General features: G+C 35.7%; 1 protein-coding gene across 3 annotated transcripts in view; it reads right to left on the bottom strand.

The window, feature by feature from the left end:
- Positions 1-5,195: 5,195 nt before the first annotated feature.
- LOC137921501 (uncharacterized) overlaps positions 5,196-21,919 on the bottom strand; it is a 28,892-nt gene continuing 12,168 nt past the window's right edge. Inside the window, exons 2-7 of one of the 3 annotated variants that reach the window (XM_068764278.1) lie at positions 11,917-12,200; positions 11,404-11,571; positions 9,202-9,404; positions 7,034-7,184; positions 6,213-6,357; positions 5,196-5,478 (exon numbers count right to left, since the gene is read on the bottom strand). In XM_068764278.1, coding sequence (XP_068620379.1) covers positions 6,235-6,357; positions 7,034-7,184; positions 9,202-9,404; positions 11,404-11,571; positions 11,917-12,200 — 929 coding nt within the window. In that variant the 3' untranslated portion in view covers positions 5,196-5,478; positions 6,213-6,234. The remainder of the gene's footprint in view (positions 5,479-6,212; positions 6,358-7,033; positions 7,185-9,201; positions 9,405-11,403; positions 11,572-11,916; positions 12,201-21,919) is intronic. The other 2 variants (XM_068764279.1, XM_068764280.1) reach the window with 2 other exon arrangements.

Below are 21,919 nucleotides of genomic sequence, written 5' to 3'. Positions count from 1 at the left end.
GTCGAAACTACCGCGCCGCACCGCCTCATAGCGCTACGAAAAATCTCAACACCATGACCCAGTATTTATAACCAAACCTTACAGCGCCATCTAGTGATTGTATCGCAGACTCTTGACACAGATCTCTGCTAACATGCGCGTGCGCATCCCTACATATTAAAAGTCCCTTAATGCTTTCATTGCGAATAAAAATCATTACTAAAGATTATTTTCATCGAATCGAAGAAATTAATGACAATTATTCAATTACTGTGGTTTAACTGGGTCTATAAATATAGACAAATATTATGCGCATACGCATACGATCATTGTCACGTTATTGTTTAACTAGATGGCGTTGTACGATAGTTTCATCAGAATTTTCAGACCGAAAACACAAACCAACTTTGAGCTACGTTTACCGACATAGCGTTATGTAAATCCTTTTTGTGAAGAAAAAAAATAATTATATGGATTTTCTTTTTTAAGTCCACTCATTTTGACAGAAGTAAAAAGATCTGAGAACAATTTTTTTAACTTGTTTCTTTTTTAGAATGTAACCATTTTAATATCAAAACCAGCCAGCCAGATATTAAAAGAGCAGCGAAAGAGATTTTATTACATGTAACTACAACAACTGCTTATATTTTTAGTTGCATTTTGGTACAAGTTCTTATAGAAAAATAGCGAATTACCAGTTTATCAAAAAGCATTAAAATGGTCACATGATTTTGAAATAACTTTTCTTATAAGTATTTATTATTTATCGCTCTTGACATCTGTTGAGCCAGGTAGTATACAGAATAATTGGGACAGGTGTAAAAATTTTAAACGGGTTGACGAATAAATATTGTAAGGGTAAAAATAACCACTCTCTCCATAGTCATAGTCCATTTAATATATTTCACAAATTTATTTTTTTTCATTGAAATGCCTCAAGCCAATAACCACTCTCTCCATAGTCCATTTAATAAATTTCACAATTTTTTTTTTGTAATTGATTGAATTGCCCATCGAAATGCCCCAAGCCAATAACTTTTGGCAGTATGTCAAGCAGGGACAGATAAATTATTAATTGTAATGTGTAGTATTCTTATTTTAAATACGTCTTTTCTTACCATATTATTATTACGTTATTTTTTCGTTCTTAAAACCATTGATTTTCTAATAGGATATATCATACATTAATTTCCACAAACAGAATTACATATTCAACCATTTAGAGCTTTTACAGCTATAATTAATCATCATTTACCTAGTTTACTTCAAAAAGTAAATGTGAGAGGGAGAAAAGGATATACATAAATGAAATAGCGTTATTTGAACTCAAATTTTAATCTCTAAATAGTTACGAGCCTTACACACGAATATATACAAAATACGCACGAACAGTCGTCCGGTTGTTGTACTCAGGTAAAATAAACGAAAAACAACACCTCGCTTCCGGACGAAACGTAAATCAAATTAAAATTACCTTACACTTACGTTAAAAATAAACAGTTCCATCAAACGTCACATTCAAAATGGCGCCATCCCGTTGACAGTCAAAATGGCGGACTGTAGTGACGTAACTAACGATAATCGAATTATTGTTATACGAATAAAAACTTAAATTATTACAAATGAAATTCCGGATAAAATTATATATGCGAGAATTGTCAACGCATTTAATGTTTTTACTATCATAACGCGTAAGCTTGTCTACATTAAAATTTAAAGCCTTCTCTATGGTCGTTTTACACGTCGTTACAAAAGATATATATGCGTACACGATTTTAGGAATACCTTTGATATCAATATATATATGACACATTGCACTACATGTGTATATGTGAACCGTTATATTTTATAATATATAAGATCAGAGATACAAATCGTTTACAGTTAAATACATACAGGTTTGTTTAATTGCATCTGGACGATTTTAACATTAAAATGTTTAAATTTTTCAATCGTAACGGAAATTATGTTATCTGTGGACATGTATGTATCCAGTATTAAAAACTACTAAACAACAAAACATAGGAATTGACGAGACTAAACCTGTCTACACCTATATGTCAAATTCCCGCCTATAATTATTACAAATATATAAAGCAGGTTTTACAAAATATATTTACTATGTTCCACTACATGCTACTGATAACCATTTTATATGTACATGTTGTATGTGTATATGTTATGACCGATATAAATTACATATTTTTGACCTTTATACGTGTATATGCTCATATTAAAAATTATTTCGTGCAATATCAACATATATATGAAAATTAAAACATACATGCAAACATAAATTAACCCGAAAAACAAAAATAATTACATTCTTTTTATTAAAAAGACAAAACCATACCATGTAAAAATAATCAATAATTTTTTGTAATGGTGTTTTTATTTGGAGCCGAAACAAGCCTCCATAGACATTAACCACATACAGCTATTAATTCTTACGCCAAAAAAAATAACTCACAAATTTAAACCCGCGGTTCTTTTGGAACTCGCAGAACTAATTACGAGGAAAATAACATTAGTTTTTATATCGGGTTAAAGTCTAAAGACAGGTCCCAGGATAGATCTTAAGAACAAAAGAAAAGGTGTCTTGTTGGACGATCTCGCTACACCTCTGTTTTATATAATTTTCATAATTTTATTTAAGTATGTTAGTAACAATCGAGCGACTCTTTCTCGTTCTAATACGCTAAATATGAAAGAGAAAAAAATATATTTGAGAAATATATGAGTAGCCTGCCTGAACACATATCACTGGTAGTAATTTTTTCCGGATCTCTTAAGCCTGCTTTCCTTTTCTTTCTCACTTTCTCTACACTAAGAGCGAGAAGGAGAAAAATTTATTTAGACTGTCACCTTGGGTACATGGTATCAATTTTAAAATCAAAACTTCAGGACATTGGATATCCTTTACACATGTTAAGTATGACATATATACGTACACAGGATGTCCCATAAATCAACGTTAAGTACCAGTATGCAGTAATTATCATAGTATGCATATATTTTTAATACAATTTTCGTTCAAAAACAAATATTAGGGGGACCGGAAAGTAATATCGCTTTCTTAAGTTAAATTCACACTACATGGTCAACAAGTCTTTATTTCTAATCAACAATATGTTTACCTTCGTTATCAACAACCTTTTGCCATCTAGCATACACATCAATGCCGGAGCGGTAAAAATCAATCGGTTTTTTTGTAAAACATGTGACAGAAACGACATTACTTTCCGTTCCCCCTAATGTCTGCAAACCTAAACCATTTTACCTTCCTTTCTCTTCAGACAAAAATTCAGTGGCTTGATTTTGACAATACCACTTAAAACAAATCAAACTTTAAATTACTTGACATACATTTGTTTCAATTATTTTTATCATTGACCAACTGACGTTGATTTATAGGAAAACCTAGAGTTGTACATATTTTTATTTTTCCCAAATCTTTTTATTACACTGCAAACTGTACGCATTATTGTAGATAAATTTTAATCGGCCGAAATATAAAACATGTATTATTAATTCTTAAATAAAAATTTCACAAAACATTTCTAATTTATATGTATACATGGTGTTTGTTATATAGCAAAGTTAAATTTAGATCTGTTCACAAATGAACAACCGTATAGATCAGGTGTGTCAAACTCGAGGCCCGGAGTTAACAATTTTGAAGAGCAATCTATATAGTATAGTACCTGGCGATAAATATTGCACATCGACCTTTGGAAAGAGACAATCGACTAATTACGGCTTCATATAGCATTATCTCTGTCGCACTCTACCTATGTGACGTTTTGTCAGTCGTGCGTGCAATAATTATCGCCGGGTACTGTAGTCTAGTACAGGGGAGGCGTAGTTCTTTAAATTTTTTTAAATAATTATTTGTTAAGCGAAATCAAGGACACATAACGAGAGCCATAAATAATTATTTTAAACCTTGGCGTGCCGCAACATGACGCCTGTCAGTGTCGGGAACGATTTTTTTTAAATGATCAGATGGTCAGAGCAAGCGATTTTAAACTGTATTTTAAAGAGGATTCGATATAATGTAGCGTACTTTATTCCGGGCAGATCTGACCCATATGCACCCGGGGAGTTCAGATAGATATGTCTATGGGCATTCAACAGGTTAAGAGTCGCATCTTGGCCAATTCTGATCTAGTATATAGAATTTTGAATTAGAAACGAAATATTTAAGATTCACGTATAAAGTTAACATCAAAGAAGATATTTCATGTATCAGGACATACACACCTAATTAAATTTATAAAGGGTGTACCAAGAATTTGATTAATGTCTAAATCTTCTTCATTACATCCCAAATAAATGAACGAGTTCTTGGCATAGATGGTGATGAAATTTGCTGACAATAGTAAAATACAGTTTAAGTAAGACTTGTTTTATACTACGACCACTTTTTTTTATATCCAATGAGTCTCTGCCTGTGATCAAAGAAGTGTTTCCAGATGAGGAAATACTCTTTTTTATGAGGTTAAAAAAAAAATCAGCAAAGATATTTGAAAATTCCTCCACTAGCTTAGACAACTTAAAAATCAAATTGTCTTAAAGATGACATAATTAAAAAAATTAAATGTTATTTAATTCATACTCCAACCTGTATATATTTGTTGTGGTGCCCACCAAAAATTAAGTATTGCTTATTCGATCCAAATTAGCCTTTGGATTTGACACTCCTGATTATTCCATTAGTAAAAAACCAGTATATGTGAATTCGTTATAATATAACTTACTTCATCTTGATATGTACTGCAATGCAAATATAATACCCGTATGTAATTTATGTTTTTTCTTTACACATAAGATTCCCATATACATACATCGCTCACAAACAAGTGAAGCAACTATTATCGCAACTATTATAGAAAAATTTAAAAAAATAAAGGCATGTCAAAGTTGTGACTTTACATTTGAATTGTCGAATTTGATTTTATATATTTTTTGAATGATTAATTACAATAAACAATCATGTTACATTGTTTTCTTTTATGTCCACACCAAGCATAAATAATTAAAAAATTGAAAATCTTTCATCTTGGCATCCATATTTAATCTGTAACACTTAGGTTATATTATTCATTTAGTTTCTTACCTGAATATGATTATTTTCAGAATTCCATAGTAAAAAATTAATCTATTCTATATTTAAACGATTTTAAAATGTTTAAATATAGAAAAATATGTATTTACCAAATTATATAAGACAATTATCAACCTATTCATACTTGGAACGGATATGATATTTGTAATTTTAAATTTAGTGAGTGATATTAATATCTAATTCAATTATTTGCATTGCACTACAGTTTACTGTTTATTACCGTACGAAACAATGTATAAAGATAAATGTGAAACACATGCCCATAGTTGGGCAATGGATGTCATCAATCATGTAATTAAAGGATATAGAGTGTAGGTATCCCAGTCTTCGGTGGAAGCAAATAGTTTTATGCACTCCAGCGACTCGACGCCCTGGAAATAAGAAATATAACTTTACACAGGCTGATTGTTAATAGATATAATCGATTTAAAGACGTATGAATGTATCATACACTATTCAACAATCAATAATTTCAGAAATAATAAATAAAATTATAAATTTATAATTAGGAGTACTACAAACTACAATTAATCATTGTTTAATATATGTTCTTGCAGAATTTGTATATCAGAAGATATTAGTCAATCGCATTAGAAAAGAAAAAAATATATAGGGGACCAGAAAGTAATCTCTCTTTCTTAAGTTAAATTCACACAACTACATTTTTAACAGGTTTTTATTTCTAATCAACAATATATTCACCTTCGTTATCAACAACCTTTTGCCATCTAATATACAAAAGGAAAGGAAAATGCTAGAGCAGTAACAAATCAATAGGTTTTTCTATAAAATATGTCGACAGTAAAATTACTTTCCGTTCCTGCTAATACTTAACATATTTCAGAGTGACCACTCTATAAAGCGGGATTGGAAATAGATTTAAAATCTTTAATGATTATTGCTAACAATTAAGCTATATCTAAATAAACACCATTTATACATAATTGTTAAATCTCTTTAAAGTGTTTTCCAATCTATACACTTTATTTATGTCAGAGACTTTTTACTTCAAAGTTTGTGGTTCGCTAAGTACCACAAAAATTATCACAAAAAAAAAATTTAGAGTATGTAAAAAGATTTGAGTTAAATAAGTGTGGTAACGCACAGTGGGCAGGTGGCAGCACGCACTAGACGGTGACCTCCTCCTGCTCCTTCTCGCGCTGGCGAACGGCAACTGCCGTCTCCACTAGCAGGTACAGGCACTTGAACTTGTCGCGCTCGCCCTCTGCCGCTGCGCTGTTGGGCACCACCTGCAATAGAACATGCACTTTCAAAGTACTTGTAACATTCATGTGAGAATACTTTATATTGATGGCCATTCTTTCTTCTTTACAGCCGATGGACACCCACTGCAAGGCATAGACCTCCCCCAAAGAAACCCACCACCATGAGTGGCTCTGCTCTGAGACTACCCACCCTCGCAGTTTCTACCCACTCATGGCCGCCACTTAAGAAACTTTCGGCCACAACGACTACAGGTTGCACAAGCGATGTGTCCCCGCCTATTGCCACTCCAGACAAGCAATTCTTCAAGCTATGTCAGTGATCTGCAGATAATTTCTGTTGATTTCTTATGAGGTGCGACATAAATGCCTACGTTTAGGATACATATGTCATCACTGGCAACACAAAAATTACTAGCCATTACGGACATGATATGTTTTGTTTTAAATCATTCCTGCGCATTGGAATTCAAACACTGATTTGATACCGCCAGTAAAGTGACTGCTGTCATTGAGATTTTGAGAAACAAATAAATGTATGGGTACATGCAATTCACCACCCTCGGCTTAATGAGTATAGGTTTATGAATGTGTTTTTTGTTCAAGTCATCAGTTCAACCTAGAAATATTCTATATCCTGACTCCTACTTTAAGTACTTTATCTTCTATGTACTCCTGATGGAGGTGCCACCATGGTATGTACCTGCAGCGTGCGTCGCAACGGGTGTGGCAGTTGTGGCAGGTGCGCCAGCTGGGGATGCCAGCCGCCGCCGTCTCCCTCGCCGCTGGCGCTGGTGGCGCCCTCCTCGCCACCAGCCTCGTCGGAAGTACGCACTGTCACCACCGCCGCGCTTCTACCAGAATAATAAATTAACTCACTAGTTCTAAACAACAGAGAAGTGTAGGAAAATAAAATCCATGGCTAAGTTTCTAGATTAGTGTTTCTCAACGGGAGACCCACAGCTCACAGGCGAAAATTCAACAATGGACTTGACACAAGTTTAACCCTTTCGCTATAAGATAAATAATTATGTATGTTACAAAAAAGGTTGGAAAATTCAGCAATTCTTAATATTTAGAATTTTTTGTGAAATATTTTAAAGTTGTGCAAATAAGTATCAAAAATACAGTTTTTTTTTTTATAAAAAATAGAAGTAAACACATTTATCTTAATTCTATTGATGATTTTTTAAAATTTGGTATATAATTGATGACATCACTCCTCAGGGAATACTCATCAGATGCTGGATAGTTTAATAACTGGTGGTTGAATACCAGAGCAATATTTTTTTTAAAATACATAAATGAAAAATTCAAGGATATCTGCATATAGTACTACAGTGTGTGGTTTTGCGAACTGCAGATTTGTCACTTAGGATCTAGATGTCAAAATTTTTTAGAAATGGCTATGAAAAGAGTAACTATTGAGTTTCTAGCAAGTAGTATGTAGAAAACAACTAGGAATTATGCTATGTATTAAGATATTACATTAATATGTTGATGTTTTAAAGGAGCTTATCAAAGCATATACAATAATGTAACAAATATTTAAATATATATTTATACATACATACATACTAACTGGTTACATGTGTTGATTTTAACAAGAAACTCTCAACTTTTTTAACAATAATTTTACAATTTCTTCTTCATATTAAAAGTCTATTTGTCACACAAACAAAAATACTAATCTCGGGTATGTTTAAAACAATAATATGTATTATTGATAATTAACCTTTTTAGTATCATACATATTTGATTAAAATATACTAAGGATGCCAGTAAAAAGAGACATATTTACATATAATTTATATAAACAAGAGAAATATTCATCATATCCATTACAATACACCAATATTCATAATTTTTTCAACATTATCTTTAGAAAAATTTATACCTTGATAATAAAGACGTAGAAATTGAATACTATGTGTGTAGTGACAAGAAAATTACAGAAAGAATATGAAAAATTGACAAGATATGTTTACAAACTTGTTTTTCTACGCAAACACCGTGCAGGTCTTTACAAACGGTGCAATTAAAATTGAATCTTTGCACTGCATTTTTGATCTTACTGCTGAATAACACATCGTCGTAAATTTCGTCTTGGCGAATTTTTCCAAAAGTAGGGCTCGACGAAGTATGTGATTCAGCTTTTTTTTGTCCATCTAACCAGTTTTTCTCTAGTGCACTTATAACACTGGAAGTAAATTCCAGCCTGGTCATTTTCTTATTATTGGAATTATGCTAATAAATTATGTATGAGATTAGAGAGTCATTTCTAAAAATATTCAATATACTACAACTACTTTTTTACAAAACTTGCGCGCGCCAAAAGTGAACTGTCAAAAAACTCTAACGCTACTTTGACGTTTTGCACAACTAGCGCGAACAACGCCACGGCGTTCCTTCGCACTAAAAAGCGTACAGATAACCACAACAATGACAAATCTATACAAGTATATAAAATTGAAGTTTCTGTTTATAATATTAAAATAACGTCTTTAAACTACATGCAAATAAATAAATATATATTAAATTTTTGTCTATCTGTTTTTGTTTCGGCTAATCTCTGAAATGGCTGGACCGATTTTGACGGGCCTTAAAGTGGTAAATAGATGATGTCATGAGTTACTTAGGCGGCTTTTATTTTAGAAAAGTTCTAACACGAAAATAAATTGAAAAATCTATTTTTTTATTTAATTCCACAACAACGAAGACGCGGGTATATCTTGACATAAATGAATGGTGTGTAATGGAATATAAAAATAATAAGCAAAATATTTTTAATTTGTGATTATTGGATTATGAGGTGTGGCAACGAAATATCATCAGTATTTGTCATAAGAATATAGGAAATTGTTCGTTTACCCTCTAGCGGCGGGGTGAAGCTCCCGATCCTCGGGCGTGTAGTGTATGACGGACTGCCACACGGAGGGGTCATATTTCACCTCCTCCTCGCTGACCGCGGAGGAGGAATACCCCTCTTCCGCGTCCGCCACCTCGTCACCATCGCTCCGATATACCAGCAGACCATCGCCGTAGTCGTGGTCGCGACCACGTTCCGGATCGTTCTGTGGACATTTTCATTAAATACTGACTATTAGACCAATTGTTGATATTGCGACCAATGTACAATTGATTAACGTTATAAATTGACTATACATATTACTGTTATTTATTATTATTTATGCCATGGTATAGATCAGTGATTCCCAAAGTGGTCTATATAGACCCCTAGGAGTCTATGACAACCTGCAAGGGGTCTACGTCAGCGAAAAAAAAATTTGGGGGATCCATGAAATGAAAATGGGGGTCCACGATATTGGATCTCAACACATACACTGATAGTACCTATTAACTTACATCATACTATCTTATAATATCAAAACATTTATATTATTTATAAAAGTACCTATGAAGTAAAAAAAAAATAATTTCCTTTCCATCGTCATACCTAGTGGAAAGGGGGTTCAGCGCTGTTACCAATCTCCTAACGAAAAAAAGAAACAGACTGGACATCATTAGCCGAGGAAATTTAAGATTAACCCTTACAAAATTGACGCCAAATGTTGATAATTTATTATTAAAGCATAAGGTTCATCCTTCTTACTAAAGATATTGACTTATTTCTTATGTTATTTTATTTATAGTTTATAATATGTTTATTTAATGTTACGTATATTTTACATATCAGATACAAAATTTTATTTTGAGTAGTTTTAATTTAAATTCAATTAATAAATGTATAAATTAACATGTCGTTTTTACTTAAAGTTTTTAACACTAAACTTCACTACAGTTAGAAATTTACAGGAAATCAATATCAGGTAAGTAGGGGGTCTACCCAACACGGAAAAACATGGCAAGGGGTCTACGACACAAAAAAGTTTGGAGAACTCTGGTATAGATCTATCCTCGAGAGGTCACTATGAGTCGGCGAACGCGATTTAAACCCTCACCAGATGGACCGACGACATAGTGATTTTTGGAACATACCTATGCCTTGCAGTAAATGAAAATCTAGTTCACATAGACCTGTTGAAGTGAATCGCTTATAAATCCTGGATGGATCTTACGAATTTTTAGAATAAATATCTCCTCGATTAGGTTCTGTGTTATAGTGATCGCATTATTCTGTAGATCGAAAATAGGTCTCGTTTTACCGGAGTAAGCAACAATACTATTTTCCTAAATCACACCTTTACATCTTTGCCAGCCTTTACTTTCAGCACCTCACGAATGCAGTCCGTCTTCGTAGATGTACGATATACATACGCTATAGTAAAGGTTCCCAAACTTTCACATAGACTACTTGTTAATTTAATTTAGTTTTGATTTCATCGTTCGTCACTGCTGTCCAAATGATTTTTCAATTTTCCAGATTCCGCGAGTAGTGTTTTTTTACAAGGCCCCCGTTATTGGAGACCTCTCGTATATTAAACTGACTTGGGTAAGCAGGGAAAATATTTCAAATAATTTATTCCCTTTCTAATTTTATTTCCTCGCTCTTCTTTCGCCCCTTTTAACTTCTCTAACTCGTTCCACTTTTTTACCATTTTCATTCCATTACCAGTCATACATCTCCCTTTTTTTAGATACCTCAGGTTTGAGATGGTAAGGTGCGCCAAGACTCTCTTTTAAAATAGCGAAATTCGTTGGCTCCTGCTGGTATATTCTAATATTTTACCAGATTAGGAGGCCAACAAACTATTAGGTCGCTTTGGTGAATCCTCCATGGAGTCACCTAAGAGAGGATCCCGGCTTGGTTTATCTGACTAGTCGATAATACCCGCTTAGCATTTTTACATAAGGGCGCCTGAGAGAGTCAAACCTCGCCTCGGTCGGTTACTATTGTCTGGCTAGTATCTTTACTGCTACTTCGGAAACCGTTAGTGCTGAGAGAAGTTGCGGAAGAACATTAATTGGTTACGGCTGACCCCATGCAGTCTCCTGCATACCTGGACCACTTAGGAGAGCAATGCTATATATAGTTGGTGCTCAAAAATTAAGGTATCTCTACTGTGTAAAATAGAGTTGTGTGTAGTTTCTAGCACGGTGGTGGGTGGTTACCTCCTGCTCGTTGTCCCAGGAGCCGCCCAGCACGCCCGGCTGCGAGCTGGAGCCGCCCAACTGCTTGCGGCCGCGGCGTGAGATGGTGTAGTGCAGCGGGTCATGGCCCTCGCGCCGGATCATCTCCGGCAAGATGCGCCGGCGCGCGTTTATGAACCAGTTGCATACCTGAGAAAAAATATTCCCTACATTTGTGGAAGGTTTCTTCAAACAATGCCTTCTTAAGCAAAATTTATGTATACACACTCACGCTAACGAATGTGTTCTGATAGTGTATCCGGTCTATAAAAAAGCGCAGTAGCCAAAGAAATATGACCAAGTGAAAACAAAAGTTTGCGCTATGACGTTTACTAACATAAGCCTGTATGCGTGTGTATGGATGTGTACAGGTGCGAATGTGTGTGTATGGGTGCTTATGCGCGTATGTGGGTGCGAATGTGTGTGCATGGGTGCTTATTGGTGTGTATGGTTGCTTACGGATACGTATGCGTTTGTAGCGTTGCGTATACTAACTTGCAGGACTGTGAGGTTGGCCTCCTGGCTGAGCGTGAGCTTCTCCGCGTCGCTGGGGTAGGCGTTGTAGCGGTGCTCGTACAGCCAGCGCTTTAGGATCTTGACGGAGTGCTTGGGCAGGTTTCCGCGGCGCTTGCGCACGGACACGATGCCAGGCGGCGGCGCGTGCGACAGCGCATGCGCCAACGCGCGGCGCGAGCGCTCCGCCTCGCCGTCCGTGCCGGACTCGTTGTCGTCCGTCGAGGAGGTGGACGGGAACCGCGACCGACCTGCGGCGACACCCGCTGTCGGTTACAAAACATCCAGCGTTACAACGAGAGGAACCTCATCACACAGCTGGACGTAGACAATGACGTCATCGCCGGCGTGTGATTTGACTACGCTGCGAGAATGTGTTAATATTCATAGCCAATAGACGTCCAATGCGAGGCATTGGCATCTCTCAAAAAATCGCCACGAAGATCAATCATGCGCTGCCAGAATCCAGCGACTTCACCCTTAATTATGTCGTCGGTCCATCTAGCGAGGAATATACCCATGCAGCGTCAACTAGCTAGTTCTCTTTCTCCTTATATTACCAGGAAGATCGGTAAAAAGCGGTCTACATAAAACGTTTTACAACGTCCATCTTGTGAGTCGGACTTTGTACGTCGCGCTTGCCGATCTGTAGCTTTGACTTCAGAACGCTAAATCCACAGCGGCAATTTCTTGTGTCGTGAAAACCTAAATACTGTTGTTTTGTTCTGTTTTCTATTTGTGTCCAGGACTCTTTTGGTATTTAATGGAATCAGGCATTACCTCGCGGAAGTCCATCCTAAGTAAGAAAAGGACCAATATTTTGCCACTTCCGCACATGCAGTGGTAGTCGTGCAATGAAATGCACCGCCCGCCAGCCCGCTGATAAATGCGTATGCGGCAAACAATGCGAATCACACAACCGCCACCGCCAAATTACTCAACACGTGTTTCACCCCTCCACGGGGCATCTTTGGGAGTTATGTTACACCGTTTAGTGCCAAACAAGACTCTGTGTTTGGCACTAATCGGTGGCGGTTGTCGGTTGTGTGATTCGCATTGTTTGCCGCATACGCATTTATCAGCGGGCTGGCGGGCGGTGCACTTTATTGCACGACTACCACTGCCTGTGCGGAAGTGGCTAAATATTGGTCCTTTTCTTACTCTTTTGGTGTTTCTGGTATCCAAAACCCGGATACCTTTGCAATAACATTACTTCGCTAATTGATACGAAACTTATAATTCAAGTTTTTGTTATATTAACACCTACAACCAATCATCCTGTACAAGGGCGTCTTAAAAAGAGGAATATATGTTATAAAAAATATTGCGCATAAAAAGGTAGATGTTATCCTAATATAGACCTTATTTCAGTGAAGTTACGAATGTAAATCACGTGCGATGGGTTCGTTAACGTTTTACATCAATCGGAGCGCCATCGATCACGGAGGGCGGAGGAACCGTCCACGCGAACAGCCGATGAGATAAAGATAAATATACTTTATAGTTTATTGCCTTCAAAAATAATTTCAGATGGTTTACGTTTGTTTTTATTTGGCACACTTCTTGTAACTGTTAAATTTCGTCTTTAAAAATTTAATACACCTATCCCCCGTTTTACACGTTTTCGCTTTTACACGGTTTTCTAAATATTTTTTATAACTACCGATTTTATTACCTTTTTTCATAATATAAATATTTTCGCTTCAAACATCGAATCGGCACAAATATCTTCGAGTGATGAAAGTGAATTCGAACCTTCAATTCCGAAAAAAAGAATGAGAGTAATTTCTGACAGTGATAAAGGATAATAAAACCACCTTTAGTTTTATTTTTTGTTCTTCTGTTTAATGTATATTGTAATTAATTAAAAAACAGTGTCTCTTTAAAAAGCTTTATTATTATTATCAAAGAACTTGGCCTCTTCTGCTACAGATAGTAATAAAATAACAATTAAGAATAAAATTGTTAAACATAAGATAAAAATCATAAAAGTAAAATTATGTGTAAAATTGTAATGTAAATAAATACTATTCGTGATAGTGGTTTGAACAAGAGGCCTAAAAACGGTACGTAAAAAAACAACATTGCTAATAAATCTTAAGTTAGTTTGGCTATATCGAATGTTTAATGGGATCAGGCGTTACCTTGCGGAAGTCCATCCTAAGTAAGAAAAGGACTCACTCTGTGTTTGGCACTAATCGGTGTAACATAACTCCTGAAGAAGCCCCGTGAAGATGTGAAACACGTGTTGTGTAGTTAGACAGTTGTGTAATTCGCATTGTTTGCCGCATACGCATTTATCAGCGGGCTGGCGGGCGGTGCATTTTGTTGCACGACTACCACTGCATGTGCGGAAGTGGCTAAATATTGGCCCTATTCTTACTTAGGATAGACTTCCGCAAGGTAACGCCTGATTCCATTAAATAGTCTGTGATCTGTTCTTCTGCGGATCTCATAATTTCTGATACAAAGCAATGCTCTGAGCATCTGACTCTCCCTTACTCTCTAGTTGACTCTGAGCCTTACAACACGCATTGGCTAACCTTCGTCTTGTTATTATTAAAAATACAAAATCATAGACAATGTTTATGTTGACAAAAATGGTTCGTCAAAAAAAAAAAACAGGAGAAAATCCAGTCGTGTTTACAAAAGCTGGATGGCACATACAAAGCGTAGTGCCTTTACAACGGATGACCTATATATCCACAATGCACCCTTTTTTATTTATAAATAGCCGGTCCGTTCGTCCATTACTCGGATAGGCTTGTCTCTTAGTGGACACCACTGGTTTTCTAATCTTAATTATATATTTATTTATTTAATATTCTTTATTGCACACGTTAAGATACATTTAATAAGTTTTACAATATATACAAAAAAATACAATGGGCGGTTTTATCACACAAGGCAATCTCTTACAGACAACCATAGTATGGAAAACGTAAAAGTACTAATAATGGGTAGTTTACGTGTACAAAAAACACAAACGAACATAAACATACATAGACATACATACATACGTATATAACATATATACTTATAATAAATAAGGTTTAATTCATATTATAAGTATAATACAATAATAAATTAAAACATCTAACTGACTTCGATCAGTATTGATTCGATCGCACTTGCCTCAGAAAGAAATAAGAAAAAGAAAAGAATTAAAAGATAGATAACTATAGGTCTAGTAAATGGTTCGCATATATATATATATATATAAGAATCATTCAAATAATTATTTTGTTAATGATAAATCCCTGGATAGATCTTGAGAACAAAAGAAACGGGGCGTCGAGGTGTGACTGCTTATCTATCTTTTTTATTGGAACTCGTAGACATCGTATGAAATCCTTCCAAGTGCGACTGACAGGTTCTTGCAACTTATAATTAGCACCCACAAAGCAACAAACTCACAAGTAACAAACTGGCCGATAGATGGCGCTATTCCTGTCGTAAGAATTTCTAAATCGCGCAATCGCGTACTAAACATAAATATGATTATATTTAAATTATATATTTTAGCAAATTTTCCTATTCGGCAGTATCCTTAAACATTTATATACACTCACACGCAGCTAGAACCTGTTACCTATGAATAAAGTTTTTTCTATAACGGCCCACGTTATTAGGAACCTCACGTACAACCCCTTGTTTTTGAAAATTAGATTTGTTTGTAAAATCTCATAAATATATTGCGAATCCATTGTAAGAATTGTCATGAACGCAGGAAACGTCAAAACAGCTGTCACACACAAAATGTTCAGAGAAAGGTTCAAAAAGTTGGTATGACTAAAATGCATAAGAGCGAGTACCCAAATTATATTTATGTATTGCAGCTGGCTGGCAAGAAAATTGACAATGTCATTTTCAAACTTCGAAATATGAAAATTATTACATTCTAGAATGCTCGTCGACGACTATAAAAGCCGACACTGCGGGCATTCTAAGTCAGTCTACATCCTGAAGAGAAGTAAAGAACAAGTAGACTGATAATAGTGCAATAGATTGCAAGAAAATAGAAAAAAAACGTTATACAAAAAAATAAAAATCCAAATATACAATAAGAAATGTGATAAAATGTGACAAAATAAAACTCAAATGTGACATATAATGTATTATTTAAAATAAGTAAAAATGTAAAATAAAAACGTAAAATGAAAAAATGTAATAAGAAAAGAGGAAAGAATGATAGATGAACAGAGCAAAAGGGTAAGAAAGTGGAAATGTAGCATGAAAGATGGATAATAGACCGAAAGAGAAAGTAAAATATGAAAGAAAATAAAAAATCATGTGAAAAATTAAATTGCAAATAAAGTCCCTGTCCCACCATAAATAGGGGAACGAGAGGCCCCGAATAGCGGGGGTCATAAAAAAAATAGTAAGAACAGTAGGGTAAATGCTACTGTGGGTAGAATCGCTGCCAGTTTCGTTGCCCGGACTCTAGAACATCGAAAGGCTGTATTTTTCTTGAGTCCGAGTTTCCTTATCACCAACTCAAGTTCGTGAAACAATATTTGACCTCTTTAAACCTATGTCTTAAGGAGATTCTTGGTTCTAAGCTATATATATATAGCTTTTCAATATTCACACCTTTTCTGAAAGCAATCCATAGGACATAATGGCATAAGCTGCATCACTAAGCCTGACCGCAAGAGACTCAATGTAAAGCCTCCGTTGAATTTAATATAAATTCAAGTTACGTAAAGCGAGATATAGGCAAAGGTTTTTCGCACATCGCATGAGTCAAGGCTGTGTCGGTGTATAAGATTGGGAATGACTTTAGTGGACTGTATTTAATTAAAAGGCCTTGGTCCAGAGAATGAATTAATTTATTAAGAATTAATTTTACAAGGAAGCGAAAACACGTGTGCTCGGTGGCGGTAGGGAGCAGAAAGAGAGCACAGATAAAAACATATTTTACAGATTCGCCAAACCATAGATAAAATCTTAACTAAAACATTTTTTATTGGTACTATTGCCAACAGTCGGTGGAACCTATACTCTGTAGTTACGTGAAAGGTTTTTGTTAAATGAGCCCCTAAATGCTCCATGATAACAGTACTTATTTTCTGGTGATCTTTCGCTCGGTCACTCTATGAAACGCTCGCTTTAGCAATCTAAGAGCTACCACTAAATCCGTGACAACGAATGTACACTAAGACAAGCATCTTGAGGAGTTTTCAAACTGCGTACAGTGTAGCTGGTACACGATTCTGGTACAGATGCACACAGGGCACGGGAGTTTCGCTAAGTATATATACAGGTTTAAGATCAGGAAGACTCCCTTGTGCATATATGACCCAGCGGTGGACCGGATCGTGGTGCATGCAATAACAAGCTGTCTTCTTTTAGCTTGGGAAAGATTTTAGTGCGAAAAGAAACTGGAAGACAGGGTGAAAAGTGATACCGTCCCCTTCCTGATGGTAGATGAACGCCCTCATATCTTCTAAAAATATTGTTACAAAATTGTAAAAGGAGGAGATTAATAATAATAAAAGTTAGTAATAAGTTTGGTATATAGCCTATTAACAATATATACCTTCGTTATCAACAATTTTTTGCCGTCTAGTATACAAATTTTCAATGCCGGACAAAACAATCGGTTTTTCTATATGCCCAAAGAGACGAAATAAACATTACTTTCTGGTACCCCTAATATATACTTATATATATACACATGAATAGAAATAAGTATAGGAACAAATTGTAACCAACTGTAAAATCAAAGAATGTGGCGAAGAAAGAGAGACGATGTGTGTAAGGACTGAATGAGAGAAAGAGAAATATAGAAATTGTAATTTCAAAGAAGATAAATGTAGTAGTAGTAGAAGATGAAAGAAGATGTTGTGAAGAACGAGTGTATGAGTGAAGAGAGCTTCACTAGTCGTTGATTTGTAAAATACTTCCCTGTCCCAACAATAAGATGGGGGGGAGAAGTCCCAGAGGGGGGGGGGGGTGTAAAGAAAAACTAACTTACTATTTAGAGGATTAGAATATGCGCATTGAACGTTGTGTCGATTCAATAAAAACAGGTTTAAAGCTGTCCACTGCCTATTGACATATGAGCCGTTTATTTTCAGTAGCATTAGTCACTTTATTTTTAAGTCTAGATACTTTTTTAAAATGAAAAGATACCGTTCAATTGTATTTATTGTTGCCATTTACTCGATTTAAAAAAAAAAAAAAAGTGACATGCCTCTTTCAAAATAAACGGCCCGTGTCTCTCCCAACTACCGCGTGCGTACGGGTCAGGTCTGCCCGAAATAAAATAGGCTACATTATATCGAATCACCTTAAAAATAAAGTTTAAATTCGTTTGCTCTGGATGTACATACCACAGGATCATAAAACATATTCCATTTATTATTTTAAAAAAAAAATCGTTCCCGTCACTGACAGACGCCATGTTGCGGTAAACTATATACAGTATTCGGTGATAAATAATGCAACATCGACTTTTGGAAAGAGACAATCTGCTAATTCAGCTTCGTACATCACTATATCTGTCGCACACTACCTATGTGACGTTTTGTCAGTCGTATTTCGTGCGACAGAGATAACGCTCTACGAAGCCAAAATTAGCCGACTGTCTCTTTCCAAAGGTCGATGTGCAATATTTATTGCCGGGTACTGTACTCATATTTAATGAAATCAGGCGTTACCTTGCGGAAGTCCATCTTAAGTAAGAAAAAGACCAATATTTAGCCACTTCCGCACATGCAGTAGCAGTCGTGCAACAAGGTGCACCGCCCGCCAGCCCGCTCATAAATGCGTATGCGGCAAACAATGCGAACTACACAACCGCCACCGTTAAATCACTCAACACGTGTTTCACCCCACCACGGGGCATCTTCAAGAGTTATGTTACACCGATTAGTGCCTCGATTCGTTATTTGGCACCACTGCATGTGCGAAAGTGGCTAAATATTGGTCCTTTTCTTACTTACTGTACTCATGTCTATATATGTACAAAATTATCATTTCCATTCGATCATTCATTCTTCTTACAGCTTCATCATAGTTCTATCCGTTAACATATGTCATACGCATAGGGTAACAGAACTAACAATAGTTTGCGCGGGAGTTGGCCAACAGAACGACTGGACTTCGGAGGTAAACAAAATTTAAGCTGTCCGTTCTTAAACATCTCATGTGCGTCTTGCTAATCGATCTTCGCACTTAGGTAAGTTTGTCAGACCTAACTTTCGATGTATTACGTCTTAACAAATCATTTATTTATTCACTACTCCACATATAAAGACTCCATATTGGAATTTGAATCCAGTGCAGTCAATGACACAATAGAAGCAATGTCAACTTATGTTTTAATTATATCGCATTTATTAACATCAATTACAGTTTTTGACTATAAATTGTTGTATTTGTCCGACTGTATTATTAAAATTTATATTTATACTATGAATAATTTCAGTCAAGTTGGAACGTAATTGACAAAGTTATTAAAATTTTTTTTTTGATAAGAACTTGTATATCTGAGATATATACAAGCGTCCAGTCAAACAGTCTAAACCAGTGTTCCCCAACGTTGGGCCCACGCCTCACAGGCAATTTGATCTTAACCCGTTTACTGCACGCGGTCATATTAGCTATCTCTCTCTCACTGCGTAAACAACATCCGAGTGATTACTTTAAATTAGAAAGAAATGAATATTCGATTTATTTACGTTTATATATTAAAAACAATATTTTGTCGCTTTAATGATTGACAGTTTATTTAAACCGACGGTGTCTGTTAAAAAGGTCTCTTAGGGTCTATTTGACCTCACAGCGCACTAGCTGAAACTCGCATGCAAACAATGGCGCAGTTAGCGTGTTTAGGGGGTCAATATTAAAGTGGACTCTGTACGAGTTCAACCCTTTAGCTTCTATATATATAAAAAATATAAAAATAAAATTTTACACGACTTATCAACATGTAAATGTAACTTTGTTCATTTAGCAAGAACGCTGTGTTTTTGTTAAACTTTATATGTAATCATTTTTTCTTATCCTTGTTAATTTGATGTTTTTATGTATTTTTGTACTATAATTTACTTTAATATTAGTGTATATAAATAAATGTATATAGATACATACATATATATGTTACATAGGACGTAATAATTTTAGAAAGGCTAAGATGGTGCATGGCATAAAAAGGTTAAAAATCACTGCTCTATACGATTGCGATGCTGTATGCTGTTTGAAATGAGAAAGAAAAAAAGCATTTTTAAAATTCGAACTATATCAGGACTGAGACTTGCGTTCATAGTTCGCTGGTTCGATTCCTGCGATACAATTTTATATAATTCATGCATTTATTATAATATATAGGACTACCACTTCTGCTAAAGAAGTTTCTAGAAGCAGCATCCTCTGCGCACCATACCACACTGCGATCGCCAACCCGCCTGCCAAATGTGACGATTATGGTATATGGTACTCTGTGTTTGGCATTAATCGGTGTAACATAACTCCTGAGGATGCTCTCATATACATAGCTCTCTCCATTGCTCTCTGGGTGAACTTTAACTTCCTTAGTAGGCTCGTCGTCAGTGTCATCACCGTCAACACATATTGCTCAAAGACCTTCGTCTTTTGTAGTATTATCAATGAGAAGAGGTTTCTATACTCCCTGAAAACTGCCCATAAAATATAAATAAAATCCAGGGGGCATCCTCAGGAGTAATGTTACACCGATTAGTGCCAAACACCGAGTCAAAGCACCGAGCACTAATCGGTGTAACATTACTCCTGAGGATGCCCCGTGGAGAGGTGAAACACGTGTTAAGTGGTTTAACGGTGACAGTTGTGTAATTCGCATTGTTTGCCGCATACGCATTTATCATCGGGCTGGCGGGCGGCGCATTTCATTGCACGACTACCACTGCATGTGTGGCTAAATATTGGTCCCTTTCTTAGTTAGGATGGACTTCCGCAAGGTAACGCCTGATTCCATTAAAGATTATAATATATCTCCCGATATATGTCTTTAGAGAAGGTTTATGTCTTGCAGTGGGCGTCTGTTCGAATATACATATCTACTAATATCCTAATAAAGATGGCGATTACCATGTCCTCTAAAATTATTTAAAATTTTTGCATATTTAATTCGTAGTTTATTTTTTTCCTGTTTCCACTAACCAGCCAGTGACGTTTTTCAGTTTCATGATTGACAATCATTGTTTCAGCCACTTGGTGATTTGCACGAAATCCATACCTGTTTCATACTACTGCGACTTACAAATATACCTCGATATATTATAATTAATTATTATTGTTTTACTTTCTCATATTATGTTTTAGTGTTTTATTTAATGGAATCAGGCGTTACCTCGCGGAAGTCCATCCTAAGTAAGAAAAGGACCAATATTTAGCCACTTCCGCACATGCAGTGGTAGTCGTGCAATAAAGTGCACCGCCCGCCAGACCGCTGATAAATGCGTATGCGGCAAACGATGCGAATTACACAACTGTCATGTGCGGAACATGTGCGGAAGTGGCTAAATATTGGTCATTTTCTTACTGTTTTAGTGTTATCTATTTGTCTTCAATTTTTATATTTTTGTATGTATTGCTGACAGAAACTTGACAAATGTGCTAAAACAAATCAATGATCGTGCTTTACTGTTGCTCTGAAATCAGATGATAGGTTGGCATTGAAACATCTCATGGATCAAGTTTTTAAAAGACAAATAATGAAGTAATGATTGGTAAAAATAATTAGAACTCTATAGAATTGTCTTCATTTGTATCCCAGTCCGTGTTGCTTGATGTAAGCGCTGAAACAACAGAGATGCAAGGTCATGCGTACGCTGCAAGTGCGCCCAAAGCTTTCGAACGGGAGGGCGGAGTGAATCGATAGGGGTGAACGCCTCGAGGGTGTTGGGGTTCAGCCGCCCAAATCTCCCCTCTTGTTTATGAACTCAAGCAGTACAAATGAGCTAATGTTATTTGAAAATATCGACGTGCACCTTCGAAT

This window comes from Battus philenor, unplaced genomic scaffold (assembly GCF_028537555.1).
Source record: "Battus philenor isolate CCGP_79_NKW_IND1 unplaced genomic scaffold, ilBatPhil1.0.hap1 SCAF_19, whole genome shotgun sequence".
In the NCBI taxonomy this organism is placed as follows: domain Eukaryota; kingdom Metazoa; phylum Arthropoda; class Insecta; order Lepidoptera; family Papilionidae; genus Battus; species Battus philenor.
Note: the sequence above shows the minus strand (reverse complement) of the source record. Positions and strands in the feature narration are given on the sequence as shown.